The sequence below is a fragment of the Salmo salar genome, chromosome ssa16, assembly GCF_905237065.1.
Source record: "Salmo salar chromosome ssa16, Ssal_v3.1, whole genome shotgun sequence".
Lineage (NCBI taxonomy): Eukaryota > Metazoa > Chordata > Actinopteri > Salmoniformes > Salmonidae > Salmo > Salmo salar.
The window spans coordinates 53,442,894-53,462,538 of NC_059457.1; the positions used below are offsets into that span (position 1 = coordinate 53,442,894).

At 42.1% G+C, this 19,645-nt stretch overlaps 1 protein-coding gene across 6 annotated transcripts in view; it reads right to left on the minus strand.

The window, feature by feature from the left end:
• Positions 1 to 19,645, minus strand: part of armc9 (armadillo repeat containing 9) — a 97,140-nt gene that overhangs the window by 58,991 nt on the left and 18,504 nt on the right. For all 6 annotated transcript variants that reach the window (XR_006759786.1, XR_006759787.1, XM_014149854.1 and 3 more), the window contains 5 exons: positions 17,180 to 17,214; positions 13,796 to 13,907; positions 13,227 to 13,319; positions 4,179 to 4,269; positions 884 to 1,007 (listed from right to left, as the gene is read on the minus strand). Coding sequence is in view for 4 of the 6 variants with exons in the window: in XM_014149854.1 (XP_014005329.1) it covers positions 884 to 1,007; positions 4,179 to 4,269; positions 13,227 to 13,319; positions 13,796 to 13,907; positions 17,180 to 17,214 (455 nt within the window). In the remaining 2 variants the exon portion in view is untranslated. The remainder of the gene's footprint in view (positions 1 to 883; positions 1,008 to 4,178; positions 4,270 to 13,226; positions 13,320 to 13,795; positions 13,908 to 17,179; positions 17,215 to 19,645) is intronic.

Sequence of the window (19,645 nt, forward strand, 5' to 3'; positions counted from 1 at the left end):
CCAAATGGTGTGTGTGCATGCACACGTGTAAGGAAGTGAGTTGGAATGTGTTTGAGGAAGCGAGTGAATGGGAGAGTGTTTGAGGGAGTGTATTTGAGGAAGTGAGTGAATGAGAGTGTGTTTGAGGAAGTGAGTGTGTAGGAGTGTGTTTGAGGAAGTGAGTGAATGAGAGTGTGTTTGAGGAAGTGAGTGAGTGGGAGTCTAGGACAAAAAGGCTTCTCAACAGTTTTTACCCCCAAGCCATAAGACTCCTAAACAGGTAATCAATTGGCTACCTGGACTATTTGCATTGCGTGTCCCCCCAACCCCTCTTTATACACTGCTGCTACTCTCTGTTTATCATATATGCATAGTCACTTTAACTATACATTCATGTACATACTACCTCAATTGGGCCGACCAACCAGTGCTCCGGCACATTGGCTAACCGGGCTATCTGCATTGTGTCCCCCCCACCACCCCCTCTTTTACGCTTCTGCTACTCTCTGTTCATCATATATGCATAGTCACTTTAACCATATCTACATGTACATACTACCTCAATCAGCCTGACTAACCGGTGTCTGAATGTAGCCTCGCTACTTTTATAGCCTCGCTACTGTATATAGCCTGTCTTTTTACTGTTGTTTTATTTCATTACTTACCTATTGTTCACCTAATACCTTTTTTGAACTATTGGTTAGAGCCTGTAAGTAAGCATTTCACTGTAAGGTCTACACCTGTTGTATTCAGCGCACGTGACAAATAAACTTTGATTTGATTTGAGTGTGTTTCAGGAAGTGAGTGGGATTGTTTTTAAGGAAGTGAGTGGGAGTGTGTTTCAGGAAGTGTGAGAGTGTGTTTCAGGAAGTGAGTGGGAGTGTGTTTCAGGAAGTGAGTGTACCTGAGGCTGAGTTTCTGCAGGGCTCCCAGGACATTCTCTCTGCTCACAGAGTCCTTCTCCTCTGTCCTTAGAGACTCAATGAGCAGCCTCAACAAAGACGGGACCTGGGACAGGTACACACGACCTGGAACACGAACACAACACACACACACACACACACACACACACACACACACACACACACACACACACACACACACACACACACACACACACACACACACACACACACACACACACACACACACACACACACACACACACACACACACACACACACACAACCAGGGGTCACCACCATCGACCGAGAATTATAGCCTGGAATCCATGCTTCAAAATCACCATTTGCTTCATGGTGAAATCCCTGAGCAGTTTCCTTCCTCTCTGGCAACTGAGTTAGGAAGGACGCCTGTATGTCTCCACCTGTTGTATTCGGCGTATGTGACAAATACCATTTGATTTGATGTTTGCAGTGACTGGGTGTACACATCTACCAATCGGTGCCCTTATTTTTTTTATAAAAAGAAATAAACAATTCCAGGGGGTGGATCAGCTTTGATATTGTGGATAGATTGTTGCTTCCATCAATGTAATTGTCTGCATGATTTCCAATCCCCCATATAATCTTTGGGTATATATATATATATATATATATATATATATATATATATTACTATATACACACACATATACCCAAATAAATACATATAAATACACACACACACACACACACACACACACACACACACACACACACACACACACACACACACACACACACACACACACACACACACACACAGTTGAAGTCGGAAGTTTACACACACTTAAGTACGAGTAATTAAAACTCGTTTTTCAACCACTCCACAAATTTCTTGTTAACAAACTATAGTTTTGGCAAGTCGGTTAGGACATCTACTTTGTTTTTCAAACAATTGTACATACAGTGGGGGAAAAAAGTATTTGATCCCCTGCTGATTTTGTATGTTTGCCCACTGACAAAGAAATGATCAGTCTATACTTTTAATGGTAGGTTTATTTGAACAGTGAGAGACAGAATAACAACAAAAAAATGCAGAAAAACGTGTCAAAAATGTTATAAAATTATTTCCATTTTAATGAGGGAAATAAGTATTTGACCCCTCTGCAAAACATGACTTAGTACTTGGTGGCAAAACCCTTGTTGGCAATCACAGAGGTCAGACGTTTCTTGGAGTTGGCCACCAGGTTTGCACACATCTCAGGAGGGATTTTGTCCCACTCCTCTTTGCAGATCTTCTCCAAGTCATTAAGGTTTCGAGGCTGATGTTTGGCAACTCGAACCTTCAGCTCCCTCCACAGATTTTCTATGGGATTAAGGTCTGGAGACTGGCTAGGCCACTCCAGGACCTTAATGTGCTTCTTTTGAGCTACTCGTTTGTTGCCTTGGCCGTGTGTTTTGGGTCATTGTCATGCTGGAATACCCATCCACGACCCATTTTCAATGCCCTGGCTGAAGGAAGGAGGTTCTCACCCAAGATTTGACAGTACATGGCCCCGTCAAATGATGCAGTGAAGTTGTCCTGTCCCCTTAGCAGAAAAACACCCCCAAAGCATAATGTTTCCACCTCCATGTTTGACGGTGGACATGGTGTTCTTGGGGTCATAGGCAGCATTCCTCCTCCTCCAAACACGGCGAGTTGAGTTGATGCCAAAGAGCTCCATTTTGGTCTCATCTGACCACAACGCTTTCACCAGTTGTCCTCTGAATCATTCAGATGTTCATTGGCAAACTTCAGACGGGCATGTATATGTATTCTTGAGCAGGGGGACCTTGCGGCCACTGCAGGATTTCAGTCCTTCATGGCGTAGTATGTTACCAATTGTTTTCTTGGTGACAATGGTCCCAGCTGCCTTGAGATCATTGACAAGATCCTCCCGTGTAGTTCTGGGCTGATTCCTCACCGTTCTCATGATCATTGCAACCCCACGAGGTGAGATCTTGCATGGAGCCCCAGGCCGAGGGATATTGACAGTTCTTTTGTGTTTCTTCCATTTGCGAATAATCGCACCAAATATTGTCACCTTCTCACCAAGCTGCATGGCGATGGTCTTGTAGCCCATTACAGCCTTGTGTAGGTCTACAATCTTGTCCCTGACATCCTTGGAGAGTTCTTTGGTCTTCGCCATGGTGGAGAGTTTGGAATCTGATTGATTGATTGCTTCTGTGGACATGTGTCTTTTTTACAGTTAACAAACTAAGATTAAGAGCACTCCCTTTAACAGTGTGCTCCTAATCTCAGCTCGTTACCTGTATAAAAGACACCTGGGAGCCAGAAATCTTTCTGATTGAGAGGGGGTCAAATACTTATTTCCCTCATTAAAATGCAAATCAATTCATAACATTTTTGACATGCGTTTTTCTGGATATTTTTGTTGTTATTCTGTCTCTCACTGTTCAAATAAACCTACCATTAAAATTATAGACTGATCCTTTCTGTATCAGTGGGCAAACATACAAAAACAGCAGGGGATCAAATACTTCCCCCCCCACTGTATATTATACAAATATATATATATATATATATATATATATATATATATATATAATACATACATACATATATACACATATATAATACATATATACATTTATACATACACAGACACTTTTTTTAGAATATACCTTTATTATTCCCTGCAAACCCTACCACCCCTCCCCCAATTGGAGTAAACTAATAAACAATAACACTTTGGCTTCTACCTTCAGTTTATAGATCTTATACACATTTCACAGACACAATCTATTTTACAATAGTTATATTTTGTTTGTTTTTAGTCCTTGCCTTCTATTTCTGATGTCCATCCAATTTGATTTCTATTTGTAACTGTGCTATTTCACAACATTTCTGAACTTATATACATTTTACAGACACCCATATGTTTTACAATGGTTATCTTGTTATTAGTCCCAACCTTCAGCTCTATTCAACCCCTCCCATCTTGCTCTTAACACCATCCATCTAATTGGTGCCCTTCTCTACAAGATGTTGAAAAACCTTGCCATAACAAAGAGGTTGAATACTTATTGACACAAGACATTTCAGCTTTTCATTTCTAGTTAATTAAAAAAAATTCTACAAACTCAATTCCACTTTGACATTATGGGGCATTGTCTTTAGATCAGTGACACAAAATCTGAATTGAATCCATTTTAAATTCAGGCAGTAACAACACAATTTTGAAAAAGTTAAGTGGAGTGAATACTTTCTGAAGGCACTGTATACTACAACACATTAAATAACATTTGACTTACCCTCTGCGAGGGAAGCGAAAGCATTGATGAGACGAGCCATGTACTGCCTGACCATCTCGTTCTTCGACCTCATCAAGAGGAGCACAGATTTCTGCAAAACATATTCCAACGCAGATTTTTTTTATGGGAAAGCCACTGGGAGATTCGGTATAATGGACAATGGACAATGAGCTGTTTCAAATGTAAGTTACTGTCTAACATCTATTGTTGATTAATTTCCCATAGGCAATTCAAAAAACACTGTGGGGTTGTATCTGGTTGGCAAAAGAGAACCATCGCGCTCTCCCAGAAGCTTGGCTGGTGCGTAAAACCCGCAAATTCAGTTGTATGTGGTGTTAAAGCATAGCTTTTTGGTCTGGTGACTATCCAGGATTTCAGTTGTATATATTTTTATGTACAAAATTAAATATTCATTAGTCACAATGGAAAACGAATTCATTTGATCTATATGAACAATGAAAGTGCTTGGTAGGCCAACATTTGGCCATGCTCATTGTAATCAATGAAGATTAAAACTGTCAAAGTATCTCTCAAAAACTTTTCCATTCATATGTGGACTACGAGCCAAAGTCTTAAGCCAGCCACCGCACAAAACTACCCTCATCACATGACATTGGAGCAGGCCAGGGGAGAACCACCACCTCCTTCTCATTGAAGCAATGGAAGTTCAAGGTCAACTGTGGTACAGCAGGCATTGTTAACAGAAAACATTATAGCGATTGGAAAAATTGCAATCTTTGTGTTCAATCTAAAAAATATATTATAATAATAATTCTAAGACAATAATGGTACGAATAAACGAGAGGCTACTCTGGCCCTAACAAACTCAGATCAATCTGATCTTGAATTCAAACAAACAATAGCTCAGGCCAATGAAGTGACAGATTGTATATTGCCTCCTAATATTGTACATATAAACATACAGTACCAGTCAAAAGTTTGGACACACCTACTCATTCAAGGGTTTTTCTTTATTTGTACTATTTTCTACATACATGTAGAATAATAGTGAAGACATCAAAACTATGAAATAACACATATGGAATAATTTAGTAATGAAAAATGTGTTAAACAAATCAAAATATATTTGAGATTCTTCAAAGTAGCCACCCTTTGCCTTGATGACAGCTTTGCACATTCTTGGCATTCTCTCAACCAGCTTCATGAGGAACTCACCTGGAATGCATTTCAATTAACAGGTGTGCCTTGTTAAAAGTTTATTTCTGGAATTTCATTCCTTCTTAATGAATTTGAACCAATCGGTTGTGTTGAGAAAAGGTATGGGTGGTATACAGAAGATAGCCCTATTTGGTAAAAAAACAACTCCATATTATGGCAAGAACAGCTCAAATAAGCAAAGAGAAACGACAGTCCATCATTACTTTAAGAAGAACTTTGAAAGTTTCTTCAAGTGCAGTCACAAAAACCATCAAGCGCTATGATGAAACTGGCTCTCACGAGGAACGCCACAGGAAAGGAAGACCCGGAGTTACCTAAATTCATTACAGTTTACTGCACCTCAGATTGCAACCCAAATAAATGATTCACAGAGTTCAAGTAACAGACACATCTCAACATCCACCGTTCAGAAGAGACTACGTGAATCAGGCCTTCATGGTCGATTGCTGCAAAGAAACCACTACTAAAGGACACCAATAAGAAGAAGAGACTTGCTTAGGCCAAGAAAAACAAGCAATGGACATTAGACTGGTGGAAATCTGTCCTTTGGTCTGATGAGTCCAAATTTACGATTTTTGGTTCCAACCGCTGTGTCTTTGTGAGGCGCAGAGTATGCAAACAGATGATCTCTACATGTGTGGTTCCCACCATGAAGTATGGAGGAGGAGGTGTGATGGTCTGGGGGTGCTTTGCTGGTGACACTGTCAGTGATTTATTTAGAATTCAAGGCACACTTAACCAGCATGGCTACCACAGCATTCTGCATCGATCCGCCATCCCATCTGGTTTGCGCTTAGTGGGACAAACATTTGTTTTTCAACAGGACAATGACCGAAAACACCTCCAGGCTGTGTAAGGGCTATTTGACCAAGAAGGAGAGTGCTGCATCAGATGACCTGGCATCCACAATCACCCAACCTCAACCCAAATGAGATGGTTTGGGATGAGTTGGACCTTAGAGTAAAGGAAAAGCAGCCAACAAATGTTCAGTATATGTGGGAACTCCTTCAAGACTGTTGGAAAAGCATTCCAGGTGAAGCTGGTTGAGAGAATGCCAAGAGTGTGCAAAGCTGTCATCAATGCAAAAGGTAGCTACATTGAAGAATCAAAAATATATTTTTTGGTTTAGTACATGATTCCATATGTATTATTTCATAGTTTTCATGTCTTCACTATTATTCTACAAATGTAGAAAATAGTAAAAATAAAGAAAAACCCTTGAATGAGTAGGTGTGTCGAAACTTTTGACTGGAATTGTATATATGTATTATAGGCTACAGTAGGCTACTAAGTAACATTTCCAGTGGCACACTGACTCACTCAATGATGAAGATGAAGCCATAGGCTACTACTCATGCTGATGGCCGATGCGCTCCTCTTGGCAATAGCCTATCTCAAGACGAGCTACTTTGAAAAACAGTGCTGCTGTTTGCTCAACATTGGGAGTTGTTTCTATTGTTTCTACAGACAGATTAGTTCTCTTTTCCAAACTGTACTTTTTTCCTGCAAATGTATTTAGAAATCTGCAAAAGCCAAACAGACAGCCGCTACCAACCATAGACATATAATCCATAGATGGCAGTTCCTGTTCAAGTCCGGACTGGCAGTCATTGCTAGTGTACCCATGAGTTTACAGTCAAATTGCCAGGGTAAGAGGTTCCAAATACCTTCTATGGATTATATGTCTATGGCCACAACACAACAAGCTGTTCTATATTAGGCACACATGCTGCCCAAATTGCGGCCTTCCCGACTGTAGGCATACCGGTAACTGCCAAAACAAAGAAAACATTTGAGTAAACGAGGGATACAAAGTTTATGTTATGGTGTGTGGGGTTCATTTTCCTGGTATGGTTTAGGTCCACTTGTAGAATCTATGCCAAGGTGTACTGAAGTTTTTCTGGCTGCTTGTTGTGGCCCAAAACCCTATTAACCTGTTTAGGATAGGGGGCAGTATTTTCACGGCCGGATAAAAAAACGTACCCGATTTAATCTGGTTATTACTCCTGCCCAGAAACTATAATATGCATACAATTGTTTGATTTGGATAGAAAACACCCTAAAGTTTCTAAAACTGTTTGAATGGTGTCTGTGAGTATAACAGAACTCATATGGCAGGCCAAAACCTGAGAAGATTCTATACAGGAAGTGCCCTCTCTGACCATTTCTTGGCCTTCTATAGCCTCTTTATTGAAAACAGAGGATCTCTGCTGTAACGTGACATTTTCTAAGGCTCCCATAGGCTCTCAGAAGGCGTCAGAACGGGGAATGACTCTGCAGTCCCTGGGCGAAAAACAGTAGCGCATTTGGATAGTGGTCGATCTGAGAACAATGAAACGGGTGCGCGTGTGCACGTGAAGAGTCCGTTTTACATTTTCAGTCTTTGAAGGAAAACAACGTCTCCTGGTCGGAATATTATCGCTATTTTATGAGAAAAATCGCATAAAAATTGATTTTAAACAGCGTTTGACATGCTTCGAAGTACGGTAATGGAATATTTTGATTTTTTTTGTCACGATACGCGCCGGCGCGTCACCCTTCGGATAGTGTCTTGAACGCAAGAACAAAACGCCGCTATTTGGATATAACTATGGATTATTTGGAACCAAAAGAACATTGGGTGTAAAGTAGAAGTCCTGGGAGTGCATTCTGACGAAGAACAGCAAAGGTAATCCAATTTTTCTTATAGTAAATCTGAGTTTGGTGAGTGCCAAACTTGGTGGGTGTCAAAATAGCTAGCCATGATGGCAGGGCTATCTACTCAGAATATTGCAAAATGTGCTTTCACCGAAAAGCTATTTTAAAATCTGACATAGCGATTGCATAAAGGAGTTCTGTATCTATAATTCTTAAAATAATTGTTATGTTTTTTGTGAACGTTTATCGTGAGTAATTTAGTAAATTCACCGGAAGTTTCGGTGGGTATGCTAGTTCTGAACGTCACATGCTAATGTAAAAAGCTGTTTTGATATAAATATGAACTTGATTGAACAAAACATGTATGTATTGTATAACATAATGTCCTAGGAGTGTCATCTGATGAAGATCATCAAAGGTTAGTGCTGCATTTAGCTGTGGTTTTGGTTTTTGTGATGTTATATGCTAGCTTGAAAAATGGGTGTGTGATTATTTCTGGCTGGGTACTCTCCTGACATAATCTAATGCTTCGTTGCTTTCGTTGCAAAGCCTTTTTTAAATCGGACAATGTGGTTAGATAAAGGAGAGTCTTGTCTTTAAAATGGTGTAAAATAGTCATATGTTTGAAAAATTGAAGTTTTGGGATTTTTGAGGAGTTTGTAATTCGCGCCACGCCCTATCATTAGATATTGGAGCGGTGTTCCGCTAGCGGAACATCTAGATGTAAGAGGTTTTAAGACACTTTATGTTGGTGTTTCCTTTATTTTGGCAGTTACCTGTATGCACTTCTGATCAAATTTAATACAGAGTTATTTTTTTTAAACTATTGACCCTCTGTGGCAAAAATGATGCTCTCCGGTGTATTATGAACATTGAGAGCGGGCTCCTCTGGTTGGATAATAAAAAATAAAAATATTAACGTAATTGTATTTTTTGTAGTGTTTTTGCCTCTTGTGCCCAGCCCCTGACTCACACAATTGACCCGTCAAATGTATTTATTATGCTGTTTTTCTTTTTTTAAATAATTGTTTTAATAAGTCAATCAAGGCAGGGCCCCCCAGTTACCCACGTGGGCGCCCTACCTCCTCTCCTCATCTGACGATTAGCAGAGCGACACCGGCATGCTGTCTACACTCATTGAGAGTGGGCTCATGAATCCTCCTGTAGTTGGCAGTTACAGTGGAAAAAAAGGGGAGTTCTCTCTTTTGTTATTGCGAAAAACAAAAACAAACATCGTTACAAAGACGCTTCTCCTTACTCTCGGGGCAAACAATCTTCTAGTGAACTAGTGAATCGTAGGACCAATGATACAGGGGCCCTCCTTCCCTATTGTGGTAATTCTAGAAGACAGGAGAAAAACTGTATTGCACTGAATCGGAGGTAGAGGATGTTTCGTAAAAGGTTAAAATAATGAGATTACGATAGCATGTTTACTCAAGACAGTGAGATGTTCACATGTTCAATTGATTGTCTTTCTTACCAGGAGAGAACGTGTGTGTGTGTGTGTGTGTGTGTGTGTGTGTGTGTGTGTGTGTGTGTGTGTGCGTGTGTGTGTGTGCGTGTGTGAGAGGCATTTTAAACCGGCACATTACTACTGTCAAATTAAATGTGGTATCTAGCCTACTTGAGAGAGGCTAGATACCAAAAGAGTTCATGACCTACCACCATTTCCAATATGATATCCCAACATTTATATCCCAACATTTAGAACCTGTGAAAGCCTGTGAGTGGACTCTTTAAAGAGTCATTCAAGAGATCCATTAAATGAAACAAAAAGGCCTAATTCAGATTCTTCTCTCTTCCCTCTGAAGAGTGAACTTAGCAACGCTTCACATCCTTAACGGGAAGTGAACGAGTGCCAACTTTGGGGAGGAGAGAATCGTGACAAAGCCCCTATGGTTTTGTCAGATAATATGTCTAATGGTTACCTCATGGTTGTACCAGAACCTAATGCCGCCCTGTAAGTGCCGGGCTGAAGTTTCCCATAGGTACAGATCTAGGATCAGCTTCTCCATCTGCCAATCCTAACATTCACCATTATTGGGAAAAATGCTAAACTGACCCAAGATCAGTGTCAAGGGGCAACTTCACCCAATACCACCCTGCCTGTTTTATTTTTATTTCACCTTTATTTAACCAGGTAGACCAGTTGAGAACAAGTTCTCATTTACAACTGCGACCTGGCCAAGATAAAGCAAAGCAGTGCGACAAAAACAACAACACAGAGTTACACATGAACAAACGTACAGTAAATAACACAATAGAAAAGAAAAATTGAAAAATCTATGTACAGTGCGTGCAAATGTAGAAGAGTAGGGAGGTCGGCAATAACTAGGCCGTAGAGGCAAAAAATAATTACAATTTAGCATTAATACTGGAGTGATAGATGTGCAGATGATGATGTGCAAGTAGAGATACTGGGGTGCAAAAGAGCAAGAGGGTAAGTAATAATATGGGGATGAGGTAGTCGGGTGTGCCATTTGCAGATTGGCAGTGTACAGGTACAGTGATCGGTAAGGTGCTCTGACAGCTGATGCTTAAAATTAGAGGGGGAGATATAAAACTAATGCTTCAGTGATTTTTGCAATTCGTTCCAGTCATTGGCAGCAGAGAACTGGAAAGAAAGGCAGCCAAAGTAAGTGTTGGCTTTGGGGTTGACCAGTGCAATATACCTGCTGGAGCGTGTGCTACGGGTGGGTGTTGCTATGGTGACCAGTGAGCTGAGATAAGGCGGGGCTTTACCTAGCAAAGACTTATAGATGACCTGGAGCCAGTGGGTTTGGCAACAAATATGAAGCGAGGGCCAACCAACGAGAGGATACAGGTCGCAGCGGTGGGTAGTATATGGGGCTTTGGTGATAAAATGGATGGCACTGTGATAGACTACATCCAGTTTGCTGAGTAGAGTGTTGGAGGCTATTTTGTAAATGACATCGACGAAGTCAAGGATCGGTAGGATAGTCAGTTTTACGAGGGTATGTTTGGCGGCATGAGTGAAGGAGGCTTTGTTTCGAAATAGGAAGCCGATTCTAGATTTAATTTTGGATTGGAGATGCTTAATGTGAGTCTGGAAGGAGAGTTTACAGTCTAATCAGACACCTAGGTATTTGTAGTTGTCCACATATTCTAGGTCAGAACCGTCCAGAGCAGTGATGCTAGTCGGGCGGGCAGGTGCAGGCAGCAATCGGTTGAAGAGCATGTGCTTAGTTTTACTAGCATTTCAAAGCAGTTGGAGGCCACGGAAGGAGTGTTGTATGGCGTTGAAGCTCGTTTGGAGGTTTGTTAGCACAGTGTCCAAAGAAGGGCCAGATGTATACAGAATGGTGTCGTCTGCATAGAGGTGGATCAGAGAATCACCAGCAGCAAGAGCGACATCATTGATATATACAGAGTAAAGTATTGGCCTGAGAATTGAACCCTGTGTCACCCACATAGAGACTGCCAGAGGTCCGGACAACAGGCCCTCCAATTTGACACACTGAACTCTATCTGAGAAGTAGTTGGTGAACCAGGTGAGACAGTCATTTGAGAAACCAAGGCTATTGAGTGTGCCGATAAGATTGCGGTGATTGACAAGGTCGAAAGCCTTGTCCAGGTCGATGAAGACGGCTGCACAGTACTGTCTTTAACCGATGGCGGTTATCATATCGTTTTAGGACCTTGAGCGTGGCTGAGGGGCACCCATGACCAGCTCGGAAACCAGATTGCACAGCGGAGAAGGTACGGTGGGATTCGAAATGGTTGGTGATCTGTTTATTAACTTGGCTTTTGAAGATTTTAGAAAGGCAGGGTAGGATAGATATAGGTCTGTAACAGTTTGGGTGTATAATGTCTCCCCCTTTGAAGAAGGGGATGACCGCGGCAGCTTTCAAATCTTTGGGGATCTCAGACGATACGAAAGAGAGGTTGAACAGGCTAGTAATAGGGGTTGCAACAATTTCGGCGGATAATTTTAGAAAGAGAGGGTCCAGATTGTCTAGCCAGGCTGTAGGGATCCAGAACATTAGCTGTCTGGATTTGGGTGAAGGAGAAGTGGGGGGGGGGGTTGGGCAAGTTGCTGTGGGGGGTGCTGAGATGTTGGGGTAGGGGAAGCCAGGTGGAAAGCATGGACAGCCGTGGAAAAATGCTTATTTAAATTATCGAATATCGTAGATTTATCGGTGGTGACAGTGTTTCCTATCCTCAGTGCAGTGGGCAGCTCAGAGGTGGTGCTCTTATTCTCCATGGACTTTACAGTGTCCCAAAACTTTTTGGAATTAGTGCTACAGGAAGCAAATTTCTGTTTGAAAAAGCTAGCCTTAGCTTTCCTAACTGAGTATATTGGTTCCTAACTTCCCTGAAAAGTTGCATATCGCGGGGGCTATTCGATGCTAATGCAGAACGCCACAGGATGTTTTTGTGCTGGTCAAGGGCAGTCAAGTCTGGGGTGAACCAAGGGCTATATCTGTTCTTAGTTCTACATTTTTTGAATGGGGAGGAAAGCACTTTGAAGAGTAACCAGGCATCCTCTACTGACGGGATGAGGTCAATATCCTTCCAGGATACCCGGGCCAGGTCGATTAGACAGGCCTGCTCGCTGAAGTGTTTTAGGGAGCGTTTGACAGTGATGAGGGGTGGTCGTTTGATCATGGACCCAGTACGCACGCAGGCAATGATCGCTGAGATCCTGGTTGAAGACAGCAGAGGTGTATTTAGAGGGCAGGTTGGTTAGGATGATATCTAAGAGGGTGCCCATGGTTACGGATTTAGGGTTGTACCTGGTAGGTTCCTTGATGATTTGTGTGAGATTGAGGGCATCTAGCTTAGATTGTAGAACGGCCGGGATGTTAAGCATGTCCCAGTTTAGGTCACCTAACAGTACGAACTCTGACGATAGATGGGGGGGGGATCAATTCACATATGGTGTCCAGGGCAGAGCTGGGGGCTGAAGGGGGTCTATAACAAGCGGCAACAGTGAGAGACTTGTTTCTGGAAAGGTGGATTTTTAAAAGTAGAAGCTCGAATTGTTTGGGCACAGACCTGGATAGTATGACAGAACTCTGCAGGCTAACTCCGCCCCCTTTGGCAGTTCTATCTTGTTGGAAAATGTTATAGTTAGGTATGGACATTTCAGGATTTTTGGTGGCCTTCCTAAGCCTGGATTCAGACACAGCTAGGACATCCGGGCTGGCGGAGTGTGCTAAAGCAGTGAATAAAACAAACTTAGGGAGAAGGCTTCTAATGTTAACCCACCTGTCTGGTGCTGTGGTGATCCAGGAGGTGGTTGCTAATGTAGGCCTGCAGTACCGTGTCCCGCTGCTCACCTTGGAGAGAACGGGTCAGTCTCTGGGGATAGGAGAACACACAAGGTGATGACACAGACAGGCAGACAGACCGGCAAACTGACAGACAGACAGACAGGCAGGTAGGCAAACAGACCGGCAGACAGACCAGCAGACAGGCAGACAGACAAGCACAGAGACAGAGAGACATTGAGGCACAGAGACGGACAGGCACAGAGAGAGAAAGAGACACAGAGAGAAAGAAAGACACAGAGACAGATATACATAGAGACTGAGACAGAGACACATATACATAGAGACAGAGACACAGAGACAGAGACACACACATATATATATAGAGACAGAGACACATATACATAGCACATACACATAGAGACAGAGACACATAGAGACAGAGACACAGAGACACATAGAGACAGAGACACATATACACAGAGACACAGAGACAGAGACACATAGAGACAGATAGAGACAGAGCAGTAGCAGTATGCCTAGCCATGTCCAGGCTGTCTGACTGACCCAGCACAGGGCCTGGAGCAGCAGGGCCTTGAGTCTGTCTGATCCCCCCAGCAAGTCTCTCTTCAGCTTGTCATAGTCCAGAGAGGGCAGCAGTGGCACCTCCTTAGGCCTCCTGTATAGAGGAGATGGTGGGTGTTTTTCACAAACTATCTGCTCTAGTGTGTATTTATTATGGATCCCCATTAGTTCCTGCCAAGGCAGCAGCTACTCTTCCTGGGGTTTATTATGGATCCCCATTAGTTACTGCCAAGGCAGCAGCTACTCTTCCTGGGGTTTATTATGGATCCCCAATAGTTCCTGCCAAGGCAGCAGCTACTCTACCTGGGGTTTATTATGGATCCCCATTAGTTCCTGCCAAGGCAGCAGCTACTCTACCTGGGGTTTATTATGGATCCCCATTAGTTCCTGCCACGGCAGCAGCTACTCTTACTGGGGTTTATTATGGATCCCCATTAGTTCCTGTCAAGTCAGCAGCTATTCTTCCTGGGTTTTATTTTGGATCTCCATTAGCTCCTGCCAAGGCAGCAGCTACTCTTACTGGGGTTTATTATGGATCCCCATTAGTTCCTGTCAAGTCAGCAGCTATTCTTCCTGGGTTTTATTTTGGATCTCCATTAGCTCCTGCCAAGGCAGCAGCTACTCTTCCTGGGGTTTATAATGGATCCCCATTAGCTCCTGCCAAGGCAGCAGCTACTCTTCCTGGGGTTTATTATGGATCTCCATTAGCTCCTGCCAAGGCAGCAGCTATTCATCCTGGTGTTAAGCAACATTAAGGCAGTTGTATACAATTAAAAACATTGCATTACATTACCCAATATAATTCACAACACATTAAGTATGTGCCCTCAGGCACTCTACTACCATATACATTACATGACCAAAAGTATGTGGACACCTGCTTGTCAAACATCTCATTGCAAAATCATGGGCATTAATATGGAGTTGGTCCCCACTTTGCTGCTACAGCAGCCTCCACTCTTCTGGGAAGGCTTTCCACTAGATGTTGGAACATTGCTGTGGGGACTTGCTTCCATTCAGCCACAAGAGAATTAGTGAGGTCGGACACTGATGTTGGACGATTAGGCCTGGCTCGCAGTCTGTGTTCCAATTCATCAGAAAGGTGTTCGATGGGGTTGAGGTCCGGGCATTGCGCAGGCCAGGCAAGTTCTTCCACACCGATCTCAACAAACCATTTCTGTGTGACCCTTGATTTGTGCATGGGGGCATTGTCATGCTGAAACAGGAAAGGGCCTTCCCAAACTAATTGGAAGCACAGAATAATCTAGAATGTCATTGTATGCTGTAGAGTTAAGATTTCCCTTCACTGGAACAAAGGGGCCATGAAAAACAGGCCCAGACCATTATTCCTCCTCCACCAAACTTTACAGTTGTCACTATTTATTCAGGCAGGTAGCGTTCTCCTCACATTCACCAAACCCAGATTTGTCTGTCGGACTGCAAGATGGTGAAGCGTCATTCATCACTCCAGAGAACTAATTTCCACTGTTCTTTAGTCCAATGACGGCGAGCTTTATACTACTATACTACACTTGGCATTGCGCATGGTGATCTTAAGCTTGTGTGCGGCTGTTTGGCCATGGAAACCTATTTCATGAAGCTCGCGATTGTTGCTTCCAGAGGCAGTTTGGAATTCGGTAGTGAGTGTTGCAACCGAGGACAGACACTTTTTACCTGCTTCAGCACTTGGCGGTCCGTTCTGTGAGCCAGTTTGGCCTACCACTTCGCGGCTGAGTCGTTGTTGCTCCAAGACGTTTCCACTTCACAATAGCAGCGCTTACAGTTGACCGGGGCAGCTCTAGTAGGGAAAAATGTCATGTCTTTGTTGGAAAGATGTCATCCTATGACGTTGCCACGTTGAAAATCATTGAGCTCTTCAATAAGGCCATTCTACTGCCAATGTTTTTTTCCCTATGGAGATTGCATGGCGGTGTGCTCAATTTTATACACCTGTCAGCAACAGGTGTGGCTGAAATAGCCCAAATCCACTAATTCGAAGGGGTGTCCACATACTTTTGTATATATAGTGTATCTACAACACAAAATCCATGTGTGTACAGTGTATACAGTATGTTATCGTGTGTGTACGCGTGTGTCTGTGCCTGTGTGTCTCTTTAAAGTCCCCACTGTTCCATAAGGTGTATTTTTTTATCTGTTTTTAAATCTGATTCACCTTCTTGCATCAGTTACTTGAAGTGGAATAGAGTTCCATGTAGTCATGTCCCTATGTAGTAATGTGTGCCTCCCATAGTCTGTTCTGGACTTGGGGACTGTGAAGAGACCTCTGGTGGCATATCTTATGGGGTATGCATGGGTGTCTGAGTTGTGTGCTAGTAGTTTAAAACAGACACCTCGGTGCATTCAACATGTCAATACCTCTCACAAAGACAAGTAGTGATGAAGTCAATCTCTCCTCCACTTTGAGCCAGGAGAGATTGACATGCATATTATTAATGTTAGCTCTCCGTGTACATCCGTGTAGCTCTCCGTGTACATCTAAGGGCCAGCCGTGTTGCCCTGTTCAGGAACAATAGTAATTTTCCTTAGCCCCTCCTTGTGGAACCTAGTCCACAGTAGTCCAGGTGAGACAAATCTAGGGCCTGTAGGACCTGCCAGTTCAATGTGATGGTAAATCTCAAAACATAATAACATAAGGACAGTTCACTGTGATGGTAAATCTCAGGTCATAATAACCTAAGGACAGTTCACTGTGATGGTAAATCTCAGGTCATAATAACATAAGGACAGTTCACTGTGATGGTAAATCTCAGGTCATAATAAACTAAGGACAGTTCACTGTGATGGTAAATCTCAGGTCATAATAAACTAAGGACAGTTCACTGTGATGGTAAATTAGTTCATGTCTTATGGAATTAAATTTACCAATGAGCCCATATTAAACTAAGAAGTATATCTAAGGTAATGCAATGTAATCTGAGGTAATGTAACCTAAGGTAATGTCATGTAATCTAAGGTAATGTTTTTTGTTTTTTTGTTTACCTTTATTTAACGAGGCAAGTCAGTTAAGAACAAATTCTTATTTTCAATGACGGTCTAGGAACAGTGGGTTAACTGCCTTGTTTAGGGGCAGAACAACTTTTTACCTTGTCAGCTCGGGGATTCGATCTTGCAACCTTCCGGTTACTAGTCCAACGCTCTAACCACTAGGCTACCTGTCGCCCCAATGTATTCTAAGGTAATGTAATCTAAGGTAATGCAATGTAATCTAACGTAATGCAATGTAATCTAAGGTAATGTAATGGGACTCCTGCACACTGTGTGCCATTTTTAACATTTATTAAGTGCTTTTTTCAATATGCCATTTTCCCAGCAGGTTCCACAGAACAACTCAATGAGGGGACTTACTGAGGTGCAATAGACGCTCGTAGCAACGAGGAAGCCTGGGAGAGAGAAAGACAAATTGTAGTATTAGAGCAAATTGTAGTATTTTAAATTTCAACCACAACACCATCCCAGTGACCACACACACTGAGATTACTGACATATTTAGAGTCACTTTTTGTGTTTTTAATCGATCATCTTTTGACATAGAAAAGATGCCAAAACATTCGGGTTGTTCGTATCCAGCAGAAGAGGTATGTTCTTGCTCAGCTGTCTCATACTTACCCAAGTTTCCCCCGTCACCCTAAATCAACGGTGGTTAAGTTAGGTTAACTAAATGTGCTAACGGACGGGCAGGGGTTCATGCGTGCAGGTTATGGTTTGGTCACATGCACAATCCCTGGGCGTAACCTATGGCAACAGTGCCCATGCAATGAGTGACAGGGACACTGCCCAATCCAATGAGCAAGGAGGAACACAAAGGGGCGAGGTGTTAGTGAGCAGGAACCAATTCCTTTCGTGTTTCAGGAATTGCTGCACCTGTCCTATAGGCCTGGTATTGTAAGAGAGCTGTGGACGGAACAAACCTACAAACTAAGGCTTCAGCTGAGGTTTCAAAGTAGTAATTAGCGTGTTTCCAACTGAAATCCAACCTCAAAACTGGATGATTAGCTTGAGGAAAAGGTCAGTGAGGTGATCCATATCATTTCTGGCGTTGGTGTAGCTAGAACGTGATTGGGAGAAAGACTTGTCTTGGATCCTACTTTCTAAAAATGTCTGTTCCCATAAAGCATGAAGGGGTGGCAGGTGTTCATGTCATGTTCAGCCTGTGACATTTGACAGAGGATTTACTGAGACCAGTCTCCTGCAGCAACTTCCACCAGAGAGGACATTGAGATATAGGAATGTTAAGGAGATTAGCCTTTCCCATGAATTCGCCTCTGTTAGTTTAATTGCCCCAAACCGAACTGAAATGGACGACAGGGACTTTAAGCCAGAACATGCAATATGGTTAGCTAGAATGGGAAAGGAGTATTTTCAAAAAGGCAAGAAGACTATCAATTTTCGTCTTGAAAATTGAGTTTTTTTTGGCCTCGTACAGTCTATAAAATAAACGTCATTGACTGACAAAAAGTTATTGTTTTTAGCATGAAAAAATAAAAAACACTTTTAATGGTATATGTAAAATAATATTGCAGACAGTGGAATTAAATTCCCACACTGAGATTGCAGAAACAGTCAATTTATCATCTTTAACGTCGTATCTCTTTGTTATGCCTAATGGGGAAGACCCATAATAGGCCATTGTTGCACTTATTATTTGATAAGTAGGTTTAATATTTGTATCCTAATATAATTCAGGTATTTGGGTGGATTGTCTGAGTTTTGGTTTCTCCCCATAGGCAGGTAGACACAATGAAATCTTTGAGAACCATCTATAATAAATGGGAGAAGACTACGATAATTATACTGCAATTATGGTGTTGTATTCCAATGGAGAACAAAGTAATTCTCTGTGTGGCTGTGGAAGAGGTTGACCCTAACTGGAAATCAACAACAGCTTAAAAAACGTAAGATCTGGTTGTAGGCTATTATGCAATTCTAATTTTTTATTTTTTTTCCCTTTTCTTTTTAAAATAGTTTAGACGTTTTTCAGCTACTTTCCCCTATCTTGTTTTGCACTCTGGCATGGGAAAAGTGCTTAAAATAAGAAGTACGCTGGTATCATCATTCTTCTTTAATTCTCATCGGTCAGTTGGGACCAATGTTCCCTCTAAGCTGCGCGCAGTAGAAATATCAACCCATGGAGAGAAGCACGAAATGAAACTTCACTCAACTTTCTGGAGTTTTCCCCGTTAGTTAACACTATCAACGTTTACCTTTACTGTGGCAACTGTGATCGAACCAATACAATATTAGCCACTTTCAATGCAACATACCAAGACAAAACTAACTATGCAAGAGATTTTGTAGAAGGTTAGAACGTTTCAGAGTAGGATTCTACGGCATTGACACGCACGGCTCATCCCGTACTCTATACAGACCGGTGTGGCGTAACCAATCAGAGCTGCAGTAGGCCTATATGCAAATAGACCATTGCCATATATGGATCTGTACCATTCACTTTGAACTGGACTGTGTTTACAGCATGAGTGGTTGTGAGTAGATGCGTTTGTTTTGAGATCAAAGCGAGAGCTGCATGTATCCACGTGTGCACATTTTGTTAATGTCCTTTGCTAGTTAGTCAGTTATTAGCCCAGTTATAGATCATTTGTAGTCAGCAATAGGGGAGTGACTGCTTCCTACAAGGGCACAAAACGTGTACATTTCTAGACATCTTTGAAAAGCGAGTCAGGTAAATAATAGTTTTTTTGTCTTAAAGGGGCAGTATTGTATTTTGAAACAGGCTTGAATAAACTAAGTAGCCAATAGGCAGAGGGTAGCATAATGTGCCTTTCTCTGTAATAACAGTATGGGAATAATAATGGA